This window comes from Strigops habroptila, chromosome W, assembly GCF_004027225.2.
Source record: "Strigops habroptila isolate Jane chromosome W, bStrHab1.2.pri, whole genome shotgun sequence".
Classification (NCBI taxonomy): Eukaryota; Metazoa; Chordata; class Aves; order Psittaciformes; family Psittacidae; genus Strigops; species Strigops habroptila.
Window position 1 is genome coordinate 36,159,526 of NC_044301.2, and position 23,098 is coordinate 36,182,623.

Below are 23,098 nucleotides of genomic sequence, written 5' to 3' on the forward strand. Positions count from 1 at the left end.
AAGGATCTCAAACTCCACCATCTTATGATCACTGCAGCCAAGGCTGCCTTGGAGTGTCGCATTCCCCACCAGCCCCTCCCTGTTGGTGAGCACAAGGTCGAGCATGGCACCTCTCCTTTTTGGCTTCTTTATCACTTGTGTGAGGAAGTTGTCTTCCACACAATCGAGGAACCTCCTGGATGGCTTGTGCCAGGCCGTACCATCCCTCGAACATATATCGGGGTGGTTGAAGTCCCCCATGAGGAAAAGGGCCTGCAAGCGTGAGGCTGCTTCTATCTGTCTATAGAGAGCTTCATCCACAGAATCCCCCTGATCATGTGGCCTGTAGCAGAACCCCACTCTCTGTAGAAGGATAGGTGCAGCCTTGCATTCACAAGTCCTGGTCCTCATGGGGGACTTCAACCACCCTGATATCTGATGGAGGGACAACACAACAGAGCACAAGCAATTCAGGAGGTTCGTGGAATGCGTTGACGATAACCTTCTTCTTTAAGCAATACAGGAACCAACTAGGAGTGGGGCTATGTTGGACCTTGTTCTCTCAAAAAAGGAGGGGCTGGTGGGGAATGTGAAGCTTGAGGGCAGCCTTGGCTGTAGTGACCACAAAATGGTGGAGTTTGAGATCCTTAGGGCGGCAAGGATGGTGTGCAGCAAGCTCGCTACCCTGGACTTCAGGAAAGCGGACCAAGAAAGCTGGTTAATATTCAAGGATCCACTCCTACAAGCTCAGGAGCAATGCATCCCAAGAAAGAGGAAGTCAGGCAACAATGCCAAGAGGCCTACATGGATGAACAAGGAGCTCCTGAACAAACTCCAGCACAAAAAGGAGGACTACAGAGGGTGAAAGCAAAGACAGGTAGCCTGGGAGGAATCTAGAGAAATAGTCAGAGCAGCCATGGATCAGGTTAGGAAAGCTAAAGCCCTGACAGAATTAAATCTGGCCAGAGTCATTGCCCAGGGAGACGAGGGAAAATGTGGGCCCCCTCTGGAAGGAAATGAGAGACCTGGTCTCCTGGGACATGGAGAAGGCTGAGGTACTCAATGACTTTTTTGCCTCGGTCTTCACTGGCAAGACCTCCAGCCACACTGCCCAAGTCACAGAAGGCAATAGCAGGGATGGGGGGAATGAAAAACTGTCTGCTGTAGGAGATCAGGTTCAAGAACATCTAAGGAACCTGAAGGTGCACAAGTCCATGGGACTTGACAAGATGCATCCACGGGTCCTGAGGGAATTTGCCAAGACATTATCCATCATATTTGAGAAGTTGTGGCAGTCTGGTGAATTTCCTGCTGACTGAAAAAGAGAAATATAGCCCCCAATTTTAAAAAGGGAAATAAGGCAGACCCAGGGAACTACAGACTGGTCAGTCTCACCTCAGTGCCTGGCAAGGTCATGGAGCAGATCCTCCTGGAAACTATGCTAAGACACATGGATGGTATGGGGGTAGTGACAGCCAATGTGGCATCACTAATGGAAGTCATGCCTGACAAATTTGGTAGTCTTCTATGATAGGGCTGTAGCACTGGTGGATAAGGGACTGGTGACCAATGTTATGTACCTGGACTTGTGCAAGGCTTTTGACAGTGTCTGACATGACATACTTATCTCTAAACTGGAGAAGCATGGATTTGAAGGATGGACCACTCAGTGGATAAGGAATTGTCTGAATGGCTGCACTTAAAGAGTTGCAGTCAACGGCTCAATGTCCACGTGGAGATCTGAGACGAGTGGCATTCCTCAGGGGTCGATATTGGGACCAATCTTGTTCAACATCTTTTCTGGCGACATGGACAGTGGGATTGAGTGCACCCTCGGCAAGTTTGCCTATGACACCAAGCTGTGTGGTGCAGTCAACACACTGGAGGGGAGGGATGCCATCCAGAGGGACCTTGACATGCTTGGGAGGTGGGCCAGTGCAAACCTCATGCATTCAACAAGGCCAAGTGCAAGGTGTCCTGCACCTGGGTCGTGGCAATCCAAAGCACAAACACAGGCTGTGTGGAGACTGGATCGAGAGCAGCCCTGAGGAGAAAGATGTGGAGTATTGATTGACAAGCTTAACATGAGCCGTCAGTGTGCACTCGCAGCCCAGAAAGCCAACCATATCCTGGGCTGCATCAGAAGCAGCATGATCAGCAGGTCGAAGGAGGTGATCCTGCCCCTCTACTCTGCTCTCATGAGACCCCACTTAGAGTACTGTGTGCAGTTCTGGTGTCCTCAGCATAAGAGGGACATGGAGCTATTGGAGCAAGTCCAGAGGAGGGCCATGAGGACAACAGGGGGGCTGGAGCACATCCCATATGAAGACAGGCTGAGAAAGTTGGGGCTGTTCAGCCTGGAGAAGAGAAGGCTGTGTGGAGACCTCATAGAAGCCTTCCAATATCTGAAGGGGGCCTACAAGGATGCTGGAGAGGGACTCTTCATCAGGGACTGTAGTGATAGGACAAGGGGTAACAGGTTCAAACTTAAACAGGGGAAGTTTAGATTAGATATAAGGAAGAAATTCTTTACTGTGAGGGTGGTGAGGCACTGGAACAGGTTGCCCAAGGAAGTGGTAAATGCTCCATCCCTGGCAATGTTCAAGGCCAGGTTGGACAGAGACTCGGGTGACATGGTCTAGTGTGAGGCGTCCCTGCCCATGGCAGGGGGGTTGGAACTAGATGATCTTAAGGTCCTTTCCAACCCTAACTATTCTATGATTTTATGATAGGCTGAGCAATAGGGGCTTAACATGTTAATTCTTTTTTTTTTTTTTAATAATATCTAATGATGTATAGAATAGTGTTCTGCTTTCTGGATTCTTCACTATTTGGAATGTCAGCAGTCTAAATAACTTTTAATTCACCCATTAATTATTAAAAGAATAATACCACTCGTAATGATGAGATACTTTTAAAATTATCCATGTAGCTAGGATCTAGGCAGCCTAATAAGCCCTATGCTAAACATTTTACAATTACTAAAGTAACTGTAATGTAGTATTGAGATTCATCTTTATTTCTCTATATCGAACCAAGTTTAACCATTCAGTTTTAAAATTCACACTTATTTATATCTTCCTTGATGTATTTTGTGTAAGTAGGATTTTGTTGCTGTCAGATGCTGAAACGAGTTATAAACTCTATTTTCCTGTCACTTAGATTCTTTTTGTGGTCACTGATTACGTTTTACATTTTACATGTTAGACAACTTGGATCACTTGCATATTTATTCTCAAGTGTATTTCAAGATATGTGATTATCTTTCTGTTTGCAATTTTTGGCTTGTTCAGTCATTTGGGCTGCTTTAGTGGTAAGACAATATACAGTGGTCATCTGAATTGAGTTCGTATGGAGGAGAAGAGGGATAAAGAAAAAAAACATCATAATCAGTCCATTGAGGCATAAGGTTCTAGTCTGAGTTTTCAAATACAACTCAATTTATTCTTCAGCTTATTTTATGACATTGGAAGAAATCAGGAAATTGCCTCATGTTGAGGGATGACTACTGTTTTATTAACCAAGGAAGGAGAGGAGACATTGACAGTCAAAGTATTCTCAATTTGATGAATAAGGAAAAAAATATATAAAGCTGCTTTATCACAGTTTCCCCTCATAACAAGATGTTGGTAATAGCTGTTCAAGATGCAAAATACAATGAGTGATTATCAGGTTAGATATAAGGAAGAAGTTCTTTACTGTGAGGCACCGGAACAGGTTGCCCAAGGAAGTGGTGAATGCTCCATCCCTGGCAGTGTTTAAGGCCAGGGTGGACAGAGTCTTGGGTGACATGGTCTAGTGTGAGGCATCCCTACCTATGGCAGGGGGGTTGGAACTAGATGATCTTAAGGTCCTTTCCAACCCAAACCAGTCTATGATTCTATTATTATTTTATGTAGTATGGTAAAGCTTAAATTTCTATGGAGAAAATGGCATATGCATATTGCATATCAATAAAAATTTAAAATTATTTGATTTTTAGTAATGCTGATTCAAGTCACTTAACCTGATAAATAAAAATGTTTCTGAGAAGATTCATTGACTTACTTAACAAGCATAAGTAGTTCATAGCTTTAGAAGAATGAGATAGAGAAAAAGCAAACATCTTTCTATTGGTTTATTTGCATGCTTTTATGATCATTTTTATAGCATCTTTCCTTTGGACAAAATTTTATCCAATTGTAATAGGCCAAAGATCTAGCACATGTGCCTTATTGATTACATTTGCACACACAGCTAACAATATATATGAAGTGAGAAATCACACAAAGTATGTTTTTGTTCTCCACTTAATTACTTGGCTCTTTATTTTCAGGTTATTATTTTGTATGTGAATAATTCAACTGTATTGATGTTAATGTTACTTCTCTTTATTACATTGTAACTTTCAATAACTGCAAAAATAAGAGCAACTCAAAGATACGTTGTATTTTAACTTGCATCTGTCACTACTTCTCTCCCGATCCTTCAAAATACAATTTAAACCTGATTCTGGTAATTGGAATGCAAGCTTCCCTGTAGAGGAGTGTTACTGACTGGGTAGTTAATTTAACATGATAGCTCAGTGATTTTGAAGTATAGCCTGCATAATCCATGTTGAAAAACTTTTTTATTTCCTACTCCTGTCTTCTTTCAAAGAAATTGCTTTACACAATTTTAAGTATCTCCCATTCCCCTTCCCTAGTTACTCTAGGGCTTTGAAAATTATTAACAATAAAATAGCAGTTTTGCTATTAGAGAGCTGGGAAATGCACGTGTTGCTTGAATGTAGAACAGAAAGTGTACTCATTGGGCATTGTGGTGGGTTGACCTTGGCTGGCTGCCAGGTGCCCACCAAGTCCCTCTCTCACTCCCCCTCCTCAGTGGGACAGGGGGAGAAAATAAGATTAAAAACTCATGGGTCAAGAAAAAGGCAGCTTAATAAAGAAAAGCAGAGGCTGCATGTGGAAGCAAAGGAAAACAAGAAGATTTATTCTCTACTTCCCATCAGCAGGTGATGTCCAGCCACTTCCTGGGAAGTAGGGCCTCAGTGAGCATAGCAGTTGCTTTGGAAGACAAACGCTTTAATAACGAATGCCCCGTCTCCTCATTTCTCTTAGCTTTTATTGCTGAGCAGACATCATATGGTATGGAATATCCCTTTGGTCAGTTTGGGTCAGCTGTCCTGGCTATGTCCCTTCCCAACCTCTTGCCCACCCCCAGCTTGCTGGCCTTTGAGGAGTGGGGTTGGAGAGACAGCCTTGATGCCGTGTGAGCACTACTCAGCAGTAGCCAAGACTGGTTTGTTATCAACACATTCTAGCTACAAATACAGGGCACAGCACTATGAGGGCTGCTATGAGGAAAGTTAACTAACTCCATCCCAATACAGTAATTTTGAACAACTGCCTGAAAATTTTCTGTGTAGTTTAGAATTAATACATCATGAGTACAGTTCTGTGAATTTTCTTGACTTCAACGTATTAGTAAATTGTCATCGCTCTCAAGATTATGATGTTTAACACGAGTTTTATTATAAATTTCTGAGGAAATGTAGTGTGATTGCATGGAAAAGCAAATTCTCATACAGAGGAAAAACTAACTGATTTAACATTTTAAATCTTTTTTTTTGTTTGAACAGTATTGCTGAGATCATTGAACATTATAGAAAAGAACAGATTGTTGAAGGATATTACCTTAAAGATCCTGTTCCAATGCAGGTAAAATTTTATCTCTGAGCACTTGTTATTGAAGATATTGACTTAATTCAGTTCCTATTTTATAAATATTTGAGGATTGCAGTAGAGGTATCCATGATATTTAAACAGCATAATCCCATCTTGAATTTTTGTTTTGAGTTTGTGTGTTTCTTTCATTTTATCCTCATGTGCATTCACTTATCTGAGATTGGCTTGTAGAAACAGAAGATATGGTAAGCTTTGTTTGTGCTCTGGGGTGTAAATGCTTTGTCTTGTGCCCCCAGCTCTGGTCCCTGATTGAACCAATTCTGTGCCTTAATACTCTGTTGGGGTTGGGGGAAATAGGCTGCCCTCCGTTCTTCTGTGTCTGGTATCTTTTCTCCCCCAGAGGAAACCTATATGCACAGAAAAGCTTCAGAGATGATCAGGGGGCAGGGTGTGTTCTGGAACATTGTTGCCCTGTAGCATAAATTCATTCTAAGAGATCACCGATAATAAACAAATCACATTGTTTAGTTTTTCATAAAGTTATACCTAGTTCTAAAGTACTTCTATACTTTGTTCCCTATCTATTCTCAAACTTTCCTGTTTTGATGGTTAGAATTTGGCTTTAATTTCCAACCTAAATAGTTACCCCTTTGTTAGATCTATTTTATTAATCGGATCTCCACATGGACATTGAGCCATTGACGACAACTCTTTGAGTGTGGCCATTAAGACAATTCTTTATCCACTGAGTGGTCCATCCTTCAAATCCATGCTTCTCCAGTTTAGAGACAAGGATGTCATGCGGGACAGTGTCAAAGGCCTTGCACAAGTCCAGGTAGATGATCTCAGTTGCTGGTCCCTTATCCACCAATGCCATAGCCCCATCATAGAAGGCCACCAAATTTGTCAGGCACAATTTCCCTTACTGATGCCACATTGGCTGTCACCAATCACCCACTTATTGTCCACGTGTCTTAGCAAAGTTTCCAGGAGGATCTGCTCCATGACCTTGCCAGGCACTGAGGTGAAACTGACTGTTCTGTAGTTCCCTGGGTCTGCCTTATTTCCTTTTTTAGAAATGGGGGTTATATTTCCCCTTTTCCAGTCAGCAGGAACTTCACCGGACTGCCACAACTTCTCAAATATGATGAATAATGTCTTGGCTCTCCTGAAGTCCAGGGTAGTGAGCTTGCTGCACACCATCCTTGCTGCTCTAAGGTTCGCAAACTCTACCATTTCGTGGTCACTACAGCCAAGGCTGCCCTCAAGCTTCACATTCCCCACCAGCCCCTCCCTTTTGGTGATAACAAGGTCCAACATAGCCCCTATCCTCGTTGGTTCCTCTATCACTTAGAGAAGGAAGTTATCATCTATGTTTTCCAGGAACCTCCTGGATTGCTTATGCCCTGCTGTGTTGTCCCTCCATCAGATATCAGGGTGGTTGAATTCCTCCATGAGGACCAGGACTTGTGAATGCAAGGCTGCACCTATCCTTCTACAGAGGGCCCCCTCCACTCGGTCTTCCTGGTCAGGTGGCCTGTAGCAGACCTCCACTGTCATGTTCCCTGTCCCTTCTTTCCCTTTAATCCTGACCTGTAATCTCTCCGTTGGCTCTTCATTCATCCCCAGGTGGAGCTCTGCCCTCCACCTGGTACCTTGCATATAGGGTGACACCTCCTCCTTGTCTCCCCTGCCTGTCCTTCCTGAAGAGTGTGTATCCTGTCATCCTGCCTTTGTCATGTTGTTCAAAACCATAATTCTTTTAGATATATGGGGGCGAAGGGAGAAATGTAGAGTGTTTATTATGGAGCCAGTGCATATATCACTTCTCAATACTATTCTTGCTGCTTGACAGTCTTGCTTTTCATTGTTTCTTATGGCTAAAGAATTTTTTTGCTGATCACCTGACTCGTTAAGATCAAACTTGGCTTGCCTTTTGGCCATTCTAGCTTGGTATTTACATTTCCAGATCATAGTTTTCTATGTGAATTTATCCTTTTTCTATTTCCTGTTTCTACTTTCTCCTACTGTTTTTTGTTAGAATGATACTCATTTAGGACATGAGTGCTAATAAGATTAGTGACGGATTGTGTAACTTTGTGTGTTAATCATTCAATTTTAATTGTGATCTGCATCATTCTTGTTGATTCAGAGTTTATCCTTAATTACTCAGTCCCAAAAACATTGGTAGAAGACAGTTAGAAGCTAAATAACATTGTGTAAATTTTGCATAAATCACCGTGAAAGATGCTGCTTTCTATTTAGTGTTAAAAAAATAAATACATATGTTGCTTAGTGAAAGTTGGTCTGTATTTATACCTTATTTTTCTTATTATAATTCTGGCCAAATCATTCCACATTAAATAGTTATATTACATTTTTGGCAAAGGTATTGTATTAAATTATATTAGTTTGTTAAGAAAGACACATAAGAGAATAATAATAAATAACTGGTAGCATTCAATAAAATTTCAGTTGCAGCTTCATATTGTGCAATTGTTTCATGGTGATTTCTGAGCTTAAAAAAATGTTGGTTTCTTCCTTGTTTCCCAGTATCAAGAACAAGTGCTTGATGATACAGTGGATGGAAAAGAAATCTACAATACAATTCGTCACAAAACAAAGGATGCTTTTTATAAAAATATTGTCAAGAAAGGATATCTTCTGAAAAAAAGTGAGTTCCGTTTGCTTCTATGAAATGTTTTTCTCTAAAAAAATGCAGATATGGATGCATATTTTGTGTAGTACTGGTACTAATGGAGGCAAAATTGAAGTGAGCAAATGGTGGTAGAAAGCCTGTATGAAAGGTTCTTTTTCCTTAAGAAGTACATAGATAGAAAGATATAATACATAAAACGACACACAATATAAAGATGCGGATTGGCAGTTCTTGCCAAAAAAATCAGAAAACATGACAAAAACTAAGCTCCTTTTATCAAAGGAAATGTTTAGACTCATTAAATGAAGTACATTTTGATAAAATGTATTCATATTTAATACACAACTTGTTTAAATTTAAGCTGATCACATGGGTTAAAGAGAACTAGATTAATGTAAATCAGTACATTCATTGGAGACCAGAGCTGGTTTAATTTTGTTATTCCAATTTAGGTGATATGTTTAATTTAAAATGTATATTCTGGTGTACAAGGTACATTGAGACTTTTTTAAGATTCTAACACTGACACGGTCAACATAGCATAGAATAATTGGATTAAAAGCTGCCTGACTCATTTCAATATATCATTGAAAGATGATTACCAAGATTTTGAAGTTCCAAGGAAGCTAGTCCCTTTCCAAGTATCATTATTTTAGTTTTTCTAAAAGTTGATATAAAAAAAAAAACCCCAAACATATTAACATTTCTGCATATGACAAAGACAGTAGCTAAAACAATAAGTTACCAGATTGTGATCTGGATAGCAAGCAAAAGTGAGAAAGAAGGTAAGCATTTAAATATGGCCAAATTTAGGAGACTCATTCAAATGCAATAAAAACTAGAACCTTTGAATAAAGCAAGGAATGCATCTCTTGAGATTGCTAATTCTGAGAGGTGTAGAGGGATGTGGTAGGGTGAGGAATCATCTGAGAATGAACTTTAAGTTATCCCTAAAAGGGATAATGAGATACTTTAAATGTGCAAGCAGGAGTGCTGAGTAGGTGTGGAGAGATGCACATACCTGCATATAGAGCAGAAATTTAATAAAAACACTCTTCCATCTAGTGGAGTATAATAACTGGATGTTAGTTTTCCAAAACTGTACTAGTGATTATTTATGAAGGGCTGTGGTGGATCTATGATGATCAAGTAAAAAATTAAAGCTGAATGTTTTTCTAAAAGGTACTGTGATTTATATATGAATTAGTTGCAGAAAGTTCCTTATCAGTTGTAATTCAGAGGACATTAAACAATGCATGATTTATTTTTGGTTTAGTCAGTGGCTAAATCCATATTTTTACAGATACATCTAACGTGTCTTTCAACAAACCTTGACATATAAATCTCCAGTTATTAAATTTTTTTTTTTTTTTTTTTTTGAAACATGTGGAACTGGTCAAATTTTTGGATATAGGTGTGTTTGAGGCATGGTTCTGATGCATGTTTGTATATATTGTATTCCCATTTCTATTCAATCTTTGTGATTTAAGATATTGTGATGCAATCTATTATGCTGATCAGTTGATTAGAGTTTATGAATAATTTTTTCATGTCAAGGGAAATCTATTTCTTAATTTAAATAACCATAATAAATTGGATCACTCAGGGCATCACACATTATTTGCAAACTGTATAGACAGTCTTCCCACTGATATGAACGGAGCTCATATGCACTTGCTTAATCCTGCTGACATTAATGAAAATGTTTAGAGGACCATCTAAAATTGTACTTGAATCTATGAAGAGAGTCTAGTTTTAACTACATGCTACAAAAAATTGAGTATGTATAACTGATGTTATTGCTTAAGCATGATTAACTGTACATTGTTCTTCTGTTTGTGTTTTGACAAAAACCTTACTGCCCTTTTTTCTTCATTTACAAAATCTACATTTTCTTTAAAACAATATTGTAACTTCTTACTTCCTTTCCTTACAGGTAAAGGAAAGAGATGGAAAAACTTGTATTTTATATTGGAGGGAAATGATGCCCAACTTATTTATTTTGAAAGTGAAAAACGAGCCACAAAGCCTAAAGGATTAATAGACCTTAGTGTGTGTTCAGTCTATGGAGTACATGACAGTTTATTTGGCAGGTAGGACTCTTGTTTTTTAATTCTTGTACATGCAGCAGGATGGTTAACTACTAGTTTGAGGCATATACAAGATACAGACAATACATCACTAATGAACAAGTTGGCCTGGCACAATAAATTGCTTTTTGACACCTGAGTCCTGGTCACTGTCAGCGTGTGGGGTTTTTTTAGGTTTTGCTGATTGTGAAATGAAAGCACTGTGACTCTTGTTTCAAACTGCATTTTATTCCATACTTGGTGTGGATTGCAAGAGCATATGTGGACATATTTAACTGATTAATGGTAACTTGTTAAGCCATGGCAACTTGATTGCTAACAACTGTTCATAAACAACTTCTAGTAAGACATTTTAGAACTTAGTCTTAAGATTTTCTCATGTAATACAATGTGATAATGATTTGGCCTTTTGCATTGTCATTTTTCAATATTGTGTATTAATTGTTCCACATTTCATATTACAGGCATTAAAAATATTATCATAGAATCATAGAATCAACTAGGTTGGAAAAGACCTGTAAAATTATCATGTCCAACCTTTACCCAGGACTGCCAAGTCCACCACTAAACCGTATCACTAAGGGCATCATCTACATGGTTTTTGAAAACTTCCAGGGACAGTGCTTCCACCACTTCCCTGGGAAGCCCATTCCAATAACCGACTAATCTCTCTGTGAAGAAAGTTTTCCTAATATCCAATTTAAACCTCCCCTGATGCAGTTTGAGTCCGTTACCTTTTGTCCTATGAATTGTTCCTTGGGAGAAGAGACCAGCCACCTCCTCTCTCCATCCTCCTTTCAAGGAAGGAAGTTGTAGAGAGCGATAAGGTCCCCCTGAGCTTCTCTTCTCCAGACTAAACAACCGCAGTTCCCTCAGCCATTCCTCATAAGACTTGTGCTCTAGGCCCTTCACCAGCTTTGTTGCCCTTTCTGGACCCGCTCCAGCAACTCAAATGTCTTTCTTGTAGTGAGGGGCCCAGAACTGAACACAGGATTTGAGGTGCGGCCTCACCAGTGCCGAGTACAGGGGGATGATCACTGCCCTAGTCCCGCTGGCCAAACTATTTCTGATACAGGCCAGGATGCCATTGGCCTTCTTGGCTACCTGGGCACAAGCTGGCTCATATTCAGCCAGCCGTCAATCAGCACCCACAGGTCCTTTTCCACTGGGCAGCTTTCCAGCAACTTGTCCCCAATCCTGTAGCGTTGCATGGGGTCATGGTGGCCCAAGTGCAGGACCCAGCTCTTAACCTTGTTGAACCTCATACCATTGGCCACAACCCATCGATCCAGCCTGTCCAGATGCCTCTGCAGAGCCTTCCTTCCCTCCAGCAAATCAAGACTCCTGCCCAACTTGGTGTCGCCTGCAAATTTACTGAGGGTGCACTCAATCCCCTCATCCAGATCGTCAATAAAGATATTAAATAACACTGGCCCTAATAACAAGCCCTGGGGGACACCACTAGTGATGGGTTGCCAACTAGATGTGATACCATTTACCACCACTCTTTGGGCTCAGTCATCCAGCCAGTTTCCAACCCAGTGAAGAATACACCTATCCAGGCCATGAGCAGCCAGTTTCTCCAGGGGAATGCTGTGGGAGATAGTGTTAAATGCTTTACTGAAGTCCAGATAGACAACGTCCACAGCCTTTCCCTCATCAACCAGGCTGATAACCTTCTCATAGAAGGAGATCAGGTTGGTCAAGCAGGGATCAAAACACTTTCTATATCATTGGTAACTAAGATGAAACATGTCACATCTTTTATTTTTTAAAATTGTTAATTACGAAAAAAAAAGTGCATTCCTGTGTGCTATAGAAGAAAAAGATGCATTTACTTCTACAAATATTATTTTTTTATAACAGAGAGAAAAATGCATTAAACAGATGCTCTGATTATTCCATGCATCTTAATATATATTAAAAGTATTTAATCAACTTTAAGTCTTTTCACAGAGATAATGTGAAGATAGATGTTTAAAATTAGTGACATTCCTTAAGATGCAAAGATCTGGTGTTGTTGCAACATCTAATTTTTATACACTTCTCAATCATTTTGAAAAATTTACTCAACTATTGCAATGAGGAGCCATAGATATGAGAGTACCATTAAAAAAAATAATTACCGAAATGTTCCTCATGAAAGTTGGAAATTATGCAGGAAGCTTTGGTGTAAACTGTAAACAAGGAACATTTTTGGTTAATGGTGACTGTCTGTTAAGCAGCTTCTAAGAAACGCTGTACTGTGTAGTGGAGACAAAATTCCTCTTATATTTTAAGTAGGTGGTAAAAACTACCTTTCCCCTTTTCTCAGAAGAACAGTGAGGGCTGTAGCTTCACATGTCTCTGGTGACAATGATTTAAGTAGCCCCTGACCTGGCTACTTCTTGTCCCCCTCCCCCATCCTCCTGTGGGTGTGGCCACAAAATGCCATGCCAGTATTTCCCTAAGCAATGGAGGGGGGGAAAGGAAAACTGAAACATCATTTGCAAGTGAAGTAAGGTACTTCATGTAACCCTGTGTTTGGGAGAGCTAAATTCCCTTGAAGGTAATGTGGAAGGCCATGAATCAAGTGTGCACTTTAGCTTGTAATGTAGCAGTACAAAATATTTTTAATACTTCCTAACAAATTAGTGTAGATATATAAAATGGTAAAGATGTTATAATTGCATTTAAAGCTTTAGAAGTTTATATCACACGTTTAATGATTAGTATGTGATCCAATACACGTTCGATTGGTGGTGAGAGCTGTGGAAATCATTCAGATAATAGAATCATAGAATCATAGAATGGTTAAGGTTGGAAAGGACCTTAAGATCATCTAGTTCCAACCCCCCTGCCATGGGCAGGGACTCCTCACCCTAGACCATGTCACCCAAGTCTCTGTCCAACCTGGCCTTGAACATTGCCAGGGATGGAGCATTTACCACTTCCTTGGGCAACCTGTTCCAGTGCCTCACCACCCTCACAGTAAAGAATTTCTTCCTTATATCTAATCTAAACTTCCCCTGTTTAAGTTTGAACCTGTTACCCCTTGTCCTATCACTACAGTCCCTGATGAAGAGTCCCTCTCCAGCATCCTTGTAGGCCCCCTTCAGATATTGGAAGGCTTCTATGAGGTCTCCACACAGCCTTCTCTTCTCCAGGCTGAACAGCCCCAACTTTCTCAGCCTGTCTTCATATGGGATGTGCTCCAGCCCCCCTATTGTCCTCATGGCCCTCCTCTGGACTTGCTCCAGTAGCTCCATATCCCTCTTATGCCGAGGACACCAGAACTGCACACAGTACTCTAAGTGGGGTCTCATGAGAGCAGAGTAGAGGGGCAGGATCGCCTCCTTTGACCTGCTGGTCACGCTGCTTTTGCTGCAGCCCAGGATATGGTTGGCTTTCTGGGCTGCGAGCACACACTGAAGCTGGCTCATGTTAAGTTTCTCATCAACCAACACCCCAAGTCCTTCTCCTCAGGGCTGCTCTGAATCTCTTCTCTGCCCAACCTGTAGCTGTGCCTGGGATTGCCCCAACCCAGGTGTAGGACCTTGCACTTCGCTATGTTGAACTTCATGAGGTTGGCATTGGCCCAATAAGGAATTCCTTATGTTAATATAGATTGCTCAACTCCTAAAACAACAAATCCATAATGCATGATTAACTGGTTGGGAACTAATGCTGAACCCGTGCATCATCTAAAATGTTTGTGAGGAATAGTCTTCATTAACAAGTCTTTTAATGTTATCAGGTGTATTTTGCCTCAACTATAAGTCAGTGTACATGCATATTCAATACACACTGTTCCAAGTTTCTTAAATATTCTTAAACAAATTAGTTGAACTGCAGTGAAATTTTCTTGAAATTACATAATTCATTCAAACCAAAATGCACTTTTGAAGCATGTAGAAACTTTTCTTCTTGGGGTTTTCCCTACTTTTTTTTTTTGTTTGTTTTTAAGGCCAAACTGTTTTCAGATAGTAGTTCAGCACTTCAGTGAAGAGCATTACATCTTTTACTTTGCAGGAGAAACTCCAGAACAAGCACAGGTGAGATTTTTTGTTGGTAAATATAATTTTAAAAGTATTTTTTTTGTTTTGTAGTGTTTAATGATATCATCCTTCTCTAATAGAAAGCAAGCATACCACAGATGGTGGCTATGTTTACATTAGCAAATATTACCATGCAATAGTAACAGATCTGTAAGGGAAATAGTTGGTGCTGTGAATCCAGTACATACATTACCTGCACTTTAGGGATTTTACTTTGGACAAGTTCTAATCTGGTCCCATGGACTCAACTTCCATTAGTTTCTGTTTCCATTAAATATTTCTGGAGAATATCGTTTGGAGTAGTTGTCCTGGGTTCAACTGTAGCAGTTAAAAAAGAGCTGTCATGGTTTAAGCCCAGCTGGTAACTCAGAACCACGCAGCCTCTCTCTCACTCCCCCCCTTCTTCCCCATCCCTCCAGGAGCGGGGGGGGGAAGAAGAGGGGGAATGAGCGAGTGGCAGCGTGGTTCTGAGTTACCAGCTGGGCTTAAACCATGATACTAGTTCAGTCCAAAAAAAAATTGTTTGCTCTCCAACACTCTTCCATGTAATGAACCAGAGCATGATAAGTGGGAGTTTTGCTTCAAGAGCACATTCTGAACTAAAATGCTAATGCAGGTATGCCCACCAATCAGAATCTATTGAGCATTTTACAGTTATTTGTCCTGTCCATAAATTGGTCATTGTTTATAGTCTTAGGCCCTGCTCTTGCATGAAAAATAAGGGGTGTTTTTTGTTTTAAATTGGTATCATTAAGTTATTAGCTCACTAGCAGTTAATGTTCGCTGATTAAAAATTGTAGTAATGGAGTCTGATTCTCTAAAAGTCACTCACCACCAGGAGAGCATATGGAAGATGTGATAATGTTCTTATTCATAAAGTTGTTTTGGTATTCCAGAGCTCTGAAATATACCTGTTGTGTTAGAAGTTAGGCTATGCATTTTGTTTTATTTAGGAATGTGTAGTAGGCAGAATATCCTGTCCTGTTTTCTGAACATTTGGTATAATCTGCTTTTGGTTTACATTTGCTTAACACTTGAGCTGTTCACTGCATTTATATAGAATACTAGGATTTCTTTTATAAAATTATTCTGGTTCAGGCAAGTCAGATGTTTTACTGATACTTCTGTTCTCAGAAGATAGAGCTGTCTATACCTTGTAACATTTCACAGGAGGATAGTTTTGTTGGTATACTAAGGAAAGCTTGATGGATTTGATATAATGTGGTGAATATCACAGCAGTTGTCCAACGGATTGCATGTTTTCTGAGGTTTGTACAAACCATTAAACGAATGTAATGTAGAGTGTTAGCCTCATATGCTAATGTCATTGTGCACAATATAGTGCATTGTTCATACTTGATGCTTTAAATTTTGTTATTTAAGGGGATAGGTTTCCCGGTTAGTAAGGGGAATAAAGATGACTTTGTATCTAGGAAATATTTAGAGTATTTAGTAGGTACTATGGTTCTTTATTTATTTTTCCTTATCTGAAAAAGAAATCAAGCTAATAAAAATGTGATGCATAGCGGGCAGTTCTTCCTTTTGTGGAAGGTTTTGAAAGACAAAACTTTACTCCCAAAGTAGTTTACCTGAGAACAGCTGCAATATAGAATGTACCTATATTTTAAAAATGTGGAAGGTAATGTAAAGGGTAAGACTGTGTCGTGGTTTAAGCCCAGCTGGTAACTCAGAACCACGCAGCCGCTCGCTCACTCACTCCCCCACTTCTTCCCCCCAACTCCTGGTGGGATGAGGAGGAGAACTGAAAGAATGAAAACCCCACGGGTTGAGATAAGAACAGTCCAATAACTAAAGTATAATACAAAACTACTACTACTACTACTAATAATAATAAGGGAAATAACAAGGGGAGGGAATATAAAACTAAAAAAGGAAAGGAAAAAAAACCCAACAATAAACACAAGTGATGCACAATACAATTGCTCACCACTCACCGACCAATACCCAGCCCGACCTGAGCCACGATCTGGGCCATCTGGGTGACTCCCCCAAGTTTATATACTGGGCATGATGTGCTGTGGTATGGAATACCCCTTTGGCTAGTTTGGATCAGGTGTCCTGTATCTACTTCCTCCCGGCTTCTTGTGCCCCTCCTCACTGGCAGAGTATGGACTGAAAAGTCCTTGATCAGGGTAAGCATTACTTATCAACAACTAAAACATCGATGTGTTATCAGCATTGTTTTCAGACTAAAGTCGAAAACACAGCACTGCAGCAGCTACTAAGAAGGAGAAAAGTAACTGTTACAGCTGAAACCCAGGACAGTATCCACCCCTTATTCCATACCATTTACGTCATGCTCAGGTCCCACAATTTACCATCGCTTTTTGTCTCGATACATATATATATACACCCCCATATATATACACACACACACAAAGAGACAGATATCATTCCTTAGTCCATGGACCATCCCTAAAAATTTTGCTGAGTTCATTAAGTCCATGATGTCGGGCTTCATCTGTTGTAAGAGTCTTTCAGGGCAGGAGAGACAGTGTGTAGTGCTGGATTGTTGCCTGCTGATGACACTACTGAACTCGTCTGGTCTCACCAAAATTCATTCTTTATTGGGGTGATGATCAGAGGGAAGTCAGGTTCACTCGACGATGACCTGAGGACAGTACTGGGAGACTCCTGCTGCTGCTGCCGGCTTTTCCCATGACTTTATGCTCTGCTGACGATCATGACAGCACATATTTTCTTTTCAAAGCCCAGAGTGGAGGAGAAGGGCATTTAGCTGATGGGCTATAGAAGTGTTATATAGCAGACAATAGCATATAATTGAGTTCATTGGCTGTTTTCCCCCAAAATTAAATCCCCTTGAGGTACACACCGGATTTCCCCATTTTCCCGCATTACCCACCACATACATCCAGGTCCCTGAGCAAAGGCAATCCCACAAATGGGTTTGCCTTTACCTGAAGCAGGAATAACCCAGACTGTCTTCCCCAACAAATTCTTTATGTGTGCCACAGGAACTTTATCCCCCTCTACAGTATGTAAAAGTTCTGATTGGGCTGGGCCAGCCCTGTTGGCAGATCCCCTACTGTTGACCAACCAGGAGGCTTTTCCTAAATGTGTATCCCAGAGTTTGAAAGTCCCACCACCCATTGCTCTCACTGTAGTTTTTAACAGCCCATTGTACCGTTCGATTTTCCCAGAGGCTGGTGCATGGTAGGGGATGTGATATACCCACTCAATGCCATGCTCTTTGGCCCAAGTGTCTATGAGGTTGTTCCGGAAATGAGTCCCACTGTCTGACTCAATTCTCTCTGGGGTGCCGTGTCGCCACAAGACTTGTTTCTCAAGGCCCAGGATAGTGTTCCGGGCAGTGGGGTGGGGCACAGTGTGTGTTTCCAGCCAGCCGGTGGTTGCTTCCACCATGGTAAGCACATGGCGCTTGCCTTGGTGGGTTGGTGGGAGTGTGATATAGTCAATCTGCCAGGCCTCCCCATACTTGTACTTCAGCCATCATCCTCCAAACCAGAGAGGCTTTAACCACTTGGCTTGCTTAATTGCAGCACGTTTCACATTCATGAATAACGTGGGCAATAGTGACCATGGTCAAGTCCACGCCTCGATCACGAGCCCATCTATATGTTGCATCTCTGCCTTGATGGCCTGAGGTGTCATGGGCCCACAGGGCTAAAAATAATTCACCCTCATGTTGCCAATCTAAATCCACCTGAGCCACTTCAGTCTTAGCAGGTTTATCCACCTACTGGTTCTTATGATGTTCCTCAGTGGCCCAACTCTTGGGTACATGAGCATCTACGTGGCATTCCTTCACCACCAGGTTCTGCACCCGGGCAGCGATATCTTGCCACAATGCAGCAGCCCAGATGGGTTTCCCTCTGCGTTGCCAGTTACTCTGCTTCCATTGCTGCAACCACCCCCACAGGACATTTGCCACCATCCATGAGTCAGTAGAGAGATAAAGTACTGGCCATTTTTCTCGTTCAGCAATGTCCAAGGCCAGCTGGATGGCTTTCACCTCTGCAAACTGACTCAATTCACCCTCTCCTTCAGCACTTTCTGCAAGTTGTGGCAGGGGACTCCACACAGCTGCCTTCCATCTCCGATGCTTTCCCATAATATGGCAGGACCCATCAGTAAACAAGGCATATTGCTTCTCACTTTCTGACAGTTTATTATATGGTAGGGCTTCTTCAGCACACATCACCTCCTCCTCTGTTTGTGACATTCCAAAATCTTACCCCTCTGGCCAGTCCATGATGACTTCTAGGATTCCTGGACAACTAGGATTTCCTATTCAAGCTCGTTTTTGTGTTCAGTGGAACCCATTTATTCCACATATCGTCACTTGCTTGATGTGTAGAGGCATCCCTGCCTTTGAACAACCAGCCCAGCATGGGCAACCAGCGTGCCAGGAGGAGCTGTGCTTCTGTGCCAGTCACTTCTGAAGCAGCTCAAAGCCCTTCATAGGCTGCCAGTATCTCTTTTTCAGTTGGTGTATAGCTGGCCTCGGATCCTCTGTATCCCTGACACCAAAAGCTGAGGGGTTGACCTCAACCTGGTGCTTTCTGCCAGAGGCTCCAGGTAGGAACATTCTTCCCGGCTGCTGTGTAGAGCACATATTTCACATCTTGCCCCTTCTGGACTGGTCCAAGGGCTACTGCATGAACTATTTCCCGTTTAATTTATTCACGGTCTTCTTATTGCTTAGGGCCCCATTTGAAATCATTCTTCTTCCGGGTCACGTGATAGAGAGGGCTTACAATTAGACTGTAATTTGGGATGTGCATTCTCCAAAAGCCCGAAACACCTAAGAAAGAATGTGTTTCTTTCTTATTAGTTGGTGGAGACATTGCTGTTATCTTGTTGATCACATCTGTGGGGATCTGGCTATGTCCATCTTGCCATTTTATTCCCAAAAACTGGATCTCCTGTGCAGGTCCCTTGACCTTACTCCGTTTTATGGCAAAACCAGCATTCAGAAGGATTTAGATTATTTTCTTCCCTTTCTCAAAAACTTCTTCTGCTGTATCACCCCACAGTGATGTCGTCAATGTATTGCAGGTGTTCTGGAGCTTGCCCCTGTTCCAGTGCAGTCTGGATCAATCCATGGCAGATTGTAGGGCTGTGTTTCCACCCCTGGGGCAGTTGATTCCAGGTGCATTGGATACCTCTCCAAGTGAAAGCAAACTGTGGCCTGCATTCTGCTGCCAAAGGGATTGAGAAAAATGCATTGGCAATATCACTTGTGGCATCCCACTTGGCTGCCTTTGACTCCAGTTCATATTGAAGTTTGAGCATGTCTGGCACAGCAGCACTTACTGGCAGTGTGACCTCATTCAGGCCACGATAATCTACTGTCCGTCTCCTCTCTCCATTAGACTTTCCCAATGGCCATATGGGGCTATTAAAAGGTGATTGGGTCCTGTTGATCACTCCTTGGCTCTCTAATCGACAGATCAGCTTATGGATGGCAATCAGGGAGTCTCGGTTGGTGCGATATTTCCCCTGGTGTACTGTTGTGGTCACGGTTGGTACATGTTGTTCTTTGATCTTCAGCAACCCCACAACAGAAGGATCCTCTGAGAGACCAGGCAAGGTAGACAGCTGCTTAATTTCCTCCATCTCCAAGACAGCTGTACCAAAAGCCCATTAGTACCCTTTTGGGTCTTTGAAGTACCTTCTCCTGAGATGCATGGAGCCTCTGGACCAGTCACAATGGGGTGCTTTTGCCACTCCTTCCCAGTTAGGCTGATTTCAGCCTCCAATACTGTCAGCTGTTGGGATCCTCTTTGTGACTCCAGAAATACAAATGGTTTCTACCCCTTTATAGCTTGATGGCATCAGGGTACACTATACACCATACACCAGTATCTACTAGACCCTTATATTCCTGTGGGACCAACATGCCAGGCCATCTGATCCACACAGTCCAGTAAACCCTGTATCTTCCCTCTCGAGCCATAGGGTGCCTTCTGTTAATAGCTGAGGTACAGGTTTGTACACATGGGGAGCTGGATAGATCGTATCTCAATTGCAAGCCATCCTGGGAAAGGTGTTTTTCCACAGCTGAAATGATGGAAGGGGCGAAATTATCTTCAAACTCCTGGAGCTCATGACTCGCGTCATCCACTATTGGTGCCACTGTATCCCTCCAGGTCATTGATGCCAATGAGTGGGCATATGATGATGGTGCACTCCATGTAAATTTCTGCCACATGGGTCTTGTACATTCGACTTCATCTGGATCTACAGGTTTATTCCCAGCATCCAATTAATGATAAATTATGTCTAGAATGGCTAATTCCCTCAGGTACTGGAGGCCTTTCTCCATTGTGGTCCACTTGCCTGGGCGATACATAACATCATCCTTGTAGGGATACCTTTCCTTCACAGCTGCCAAGAGCAGCCTCCAGAGGCTGAGGACTCATTTCTCTTTCACAGTCACTTCGTCAATTTCTCCTTCCCTAGGAAGTGATCCCAGTTGCTTGGCTTCCCTACCTTATAATTCTTATATGCCCCATTGTCCCAGCATCGGTCACACTAGACCATGTCGCCCAAGGCTCTGTCCAACCTGACCTTGAACACTGCCAGGGATGGATCATTTACCACTTCTTTGGGCAACCTATTCCAGTGCCTTACCACCCTCACAGTAAAGAATTTCTTCCTTATATCTAACCTGAAATTCCCCTGTCTTAGTTCGAAACCGTTACCCCTTGTCCTATCACTACAGTCCCTGATGAAGTGTCCCTCTCCGGCATCCTTGTAGCCCCTCTTCAGATATTGGAAGGCTGCTATGAGGTCTCCACACAGCCTTCTCTTCTCCAGGCTGAACAGCCCCAACTTTCTCAGCCTGTCTTCATACGGGATGTGCTTGAGCCCCCTGATCATCCTCGTGGCTCTCCTCTGGAGATGCTCCAATAGCTCCATGTCTTTCTTATGTTGAGGACACCAGAACTGCACACATTACTCCAAGTGGGGTCTCATGAGAGCAGAGTAGAGGGGCAGGATCACCTCCTTTGACCTGCTGGTCACACTTCTTTTGATGCATCCCAGGATACGGTTGGCTTTCTGGGCTGCGAGCACACACTGAAGCCGGCTCATGTTCAGTTTCTCATCAACCAACACCCCAAGTCCTTCTCTGCAGGGCTGCTCTGAATTTCTTCTCTGCCCAACCTGTAGCTGTGGATAGAGGTTACCTCTTCCTATTCCTCTGATTTTTGTACTAATTCCTCTCATTCCTCTCATTCACATGTCACCCCCTCTAGTTCACGCATTGAGTCTTCTTCATCTTCCTTCACTACATGAGTTGCTCTTCATGCTTTTCATTTGCATCTCCTCTTTCTTATAGGGGCTACTGATAGTGGCATGGTTTGGTCCTTTGATTCAGCTGCAGTGCCTGCTACTGGGGTTGGAGTGGCTGAAGTGTCTTTCACTGGGGTTGGAGTGGTTGCTGTGCTTATTGCTGGGGATGGAGCAGCCATGTTGTCTGTTGCTTTGCCATTAGATCCAGAGACATCTTTTTCCTGCTCCTTACAGAGCAGGGCTCTGTAGGCATAGGCCAAACCCCAGCACATCGCGGTGATTTATTCCTCTCTGGTATTGCCAGGACAACAGCACACCTTGTCTAAGTGTTCTGCTAATTTTTCTGGATTTCACACCTGTTCAGGGATGAAGTTCCAAAGCACTGGAGGGGCCCACTGGCCTAGGTACTTGCCCATACAATCCCACACTCCCTACCACTCATGACTGTCCAGCCTCAGGGAAGATCTCTTGGTGGTATTCTTAAATAGGCATTTAACCTTAGACAAGACCCGAGCCTGACCCTGCTTAGCTTCCGAGATGATCAGGCAAGATTGGGAGTTCTTGGGGTGGTATGGCCCTAGGTAGAACATATGCAGTATATGCAGCAACATGTATATTCCCAGCAAAAGGAGCAGGCTGGTTTCAAGGGTATTCAAAGCATATTTAAAATCTTTAAAATTCCCAAAATCTACTGTAAATAGCCTGGTGGGGGAGCAGAAGGTGTGAGAGGCTGTCTCTTTCGTATGTTGGCCCTCCAAGGGGGGGAAAAAAGAGGTGTAATTTTTAACAATTCCCATTACATGCCTCCCAACGTATAGAGGTGGTGGTCACGCTGACAATGCATACCAGATCAGTTTTACAATCAATAATTCTATTGTATTACAGGCCATTATCATAAAGTACAGTGAAACGAGAACCTTAGCCTAGGCCCCAGAGCCGATAAACACTAAATTAGCAAATATTGGCTGCAAGTAAGGTGTGTCATAATAAAACTCTGAGACCAAACGCAACAACTCCAAGAGCAAATAAATCAACATTGTTGTGAGTGACTATTAATCCAAAACAATGAATGCTTATGACAAATACGTTTTGACATGACACAATCTGGTCAGATCTGTCATTATCTCAACTCTTTGATCCCCATGTTGGGCATCACAAAGGACTGTCATGGTTTAAGCCCAGCTGGTAACTCAGAACCGTACAGCTGTTTGCTCACTCCCCCCCTTCTCCCCCCCTGCTCCTGGCGGGATGGGGAGGAGAATTGAAAGAATGTAAACCCCACGGGTTGAGATAAGAACAGTCCAATAACTAAAGTATAATACAAAAATTCTAGTAATAATAATAATGACGGAAATAACAAGGGGA

The 23,098-nt window shown here is 42.2% G+C and overlaps 1 protein-coding gene across 1 annotated transcript in view; it reads left to right on the plus strand.

Annotated features, from left to right (window-relative positions):
- Positions 1 to 23,098, plus strand: part of LOC115619024 (ras GTPase-activating protein 1-like) — a 134,492-nt gene that overhangs the window by 83,069 nt on the left and 28,325 nt on the right. The window contains exons 9-12 of the mRNA XM_030511040.1: positions 5,600 to 5,678; positions 8,199 to 8,319; positions 10,241 to 10,397; positions 14,341 to 14,428. Coding sequence (XP_030366900.1) covers positions 5,600 to 5,678; positions 8,199 to 8,319; positions 10,241 to 10,397; positions 14,341 to 14,428 — 445 coding nt within the window. The remainder of the gene's footprint in view (positions 1 to 5,599; positions 5,679 to 8,198; positions 8,320 to 10,240; positions 10,398 to 14,340; positions 14,429 to 23,098) is intronic.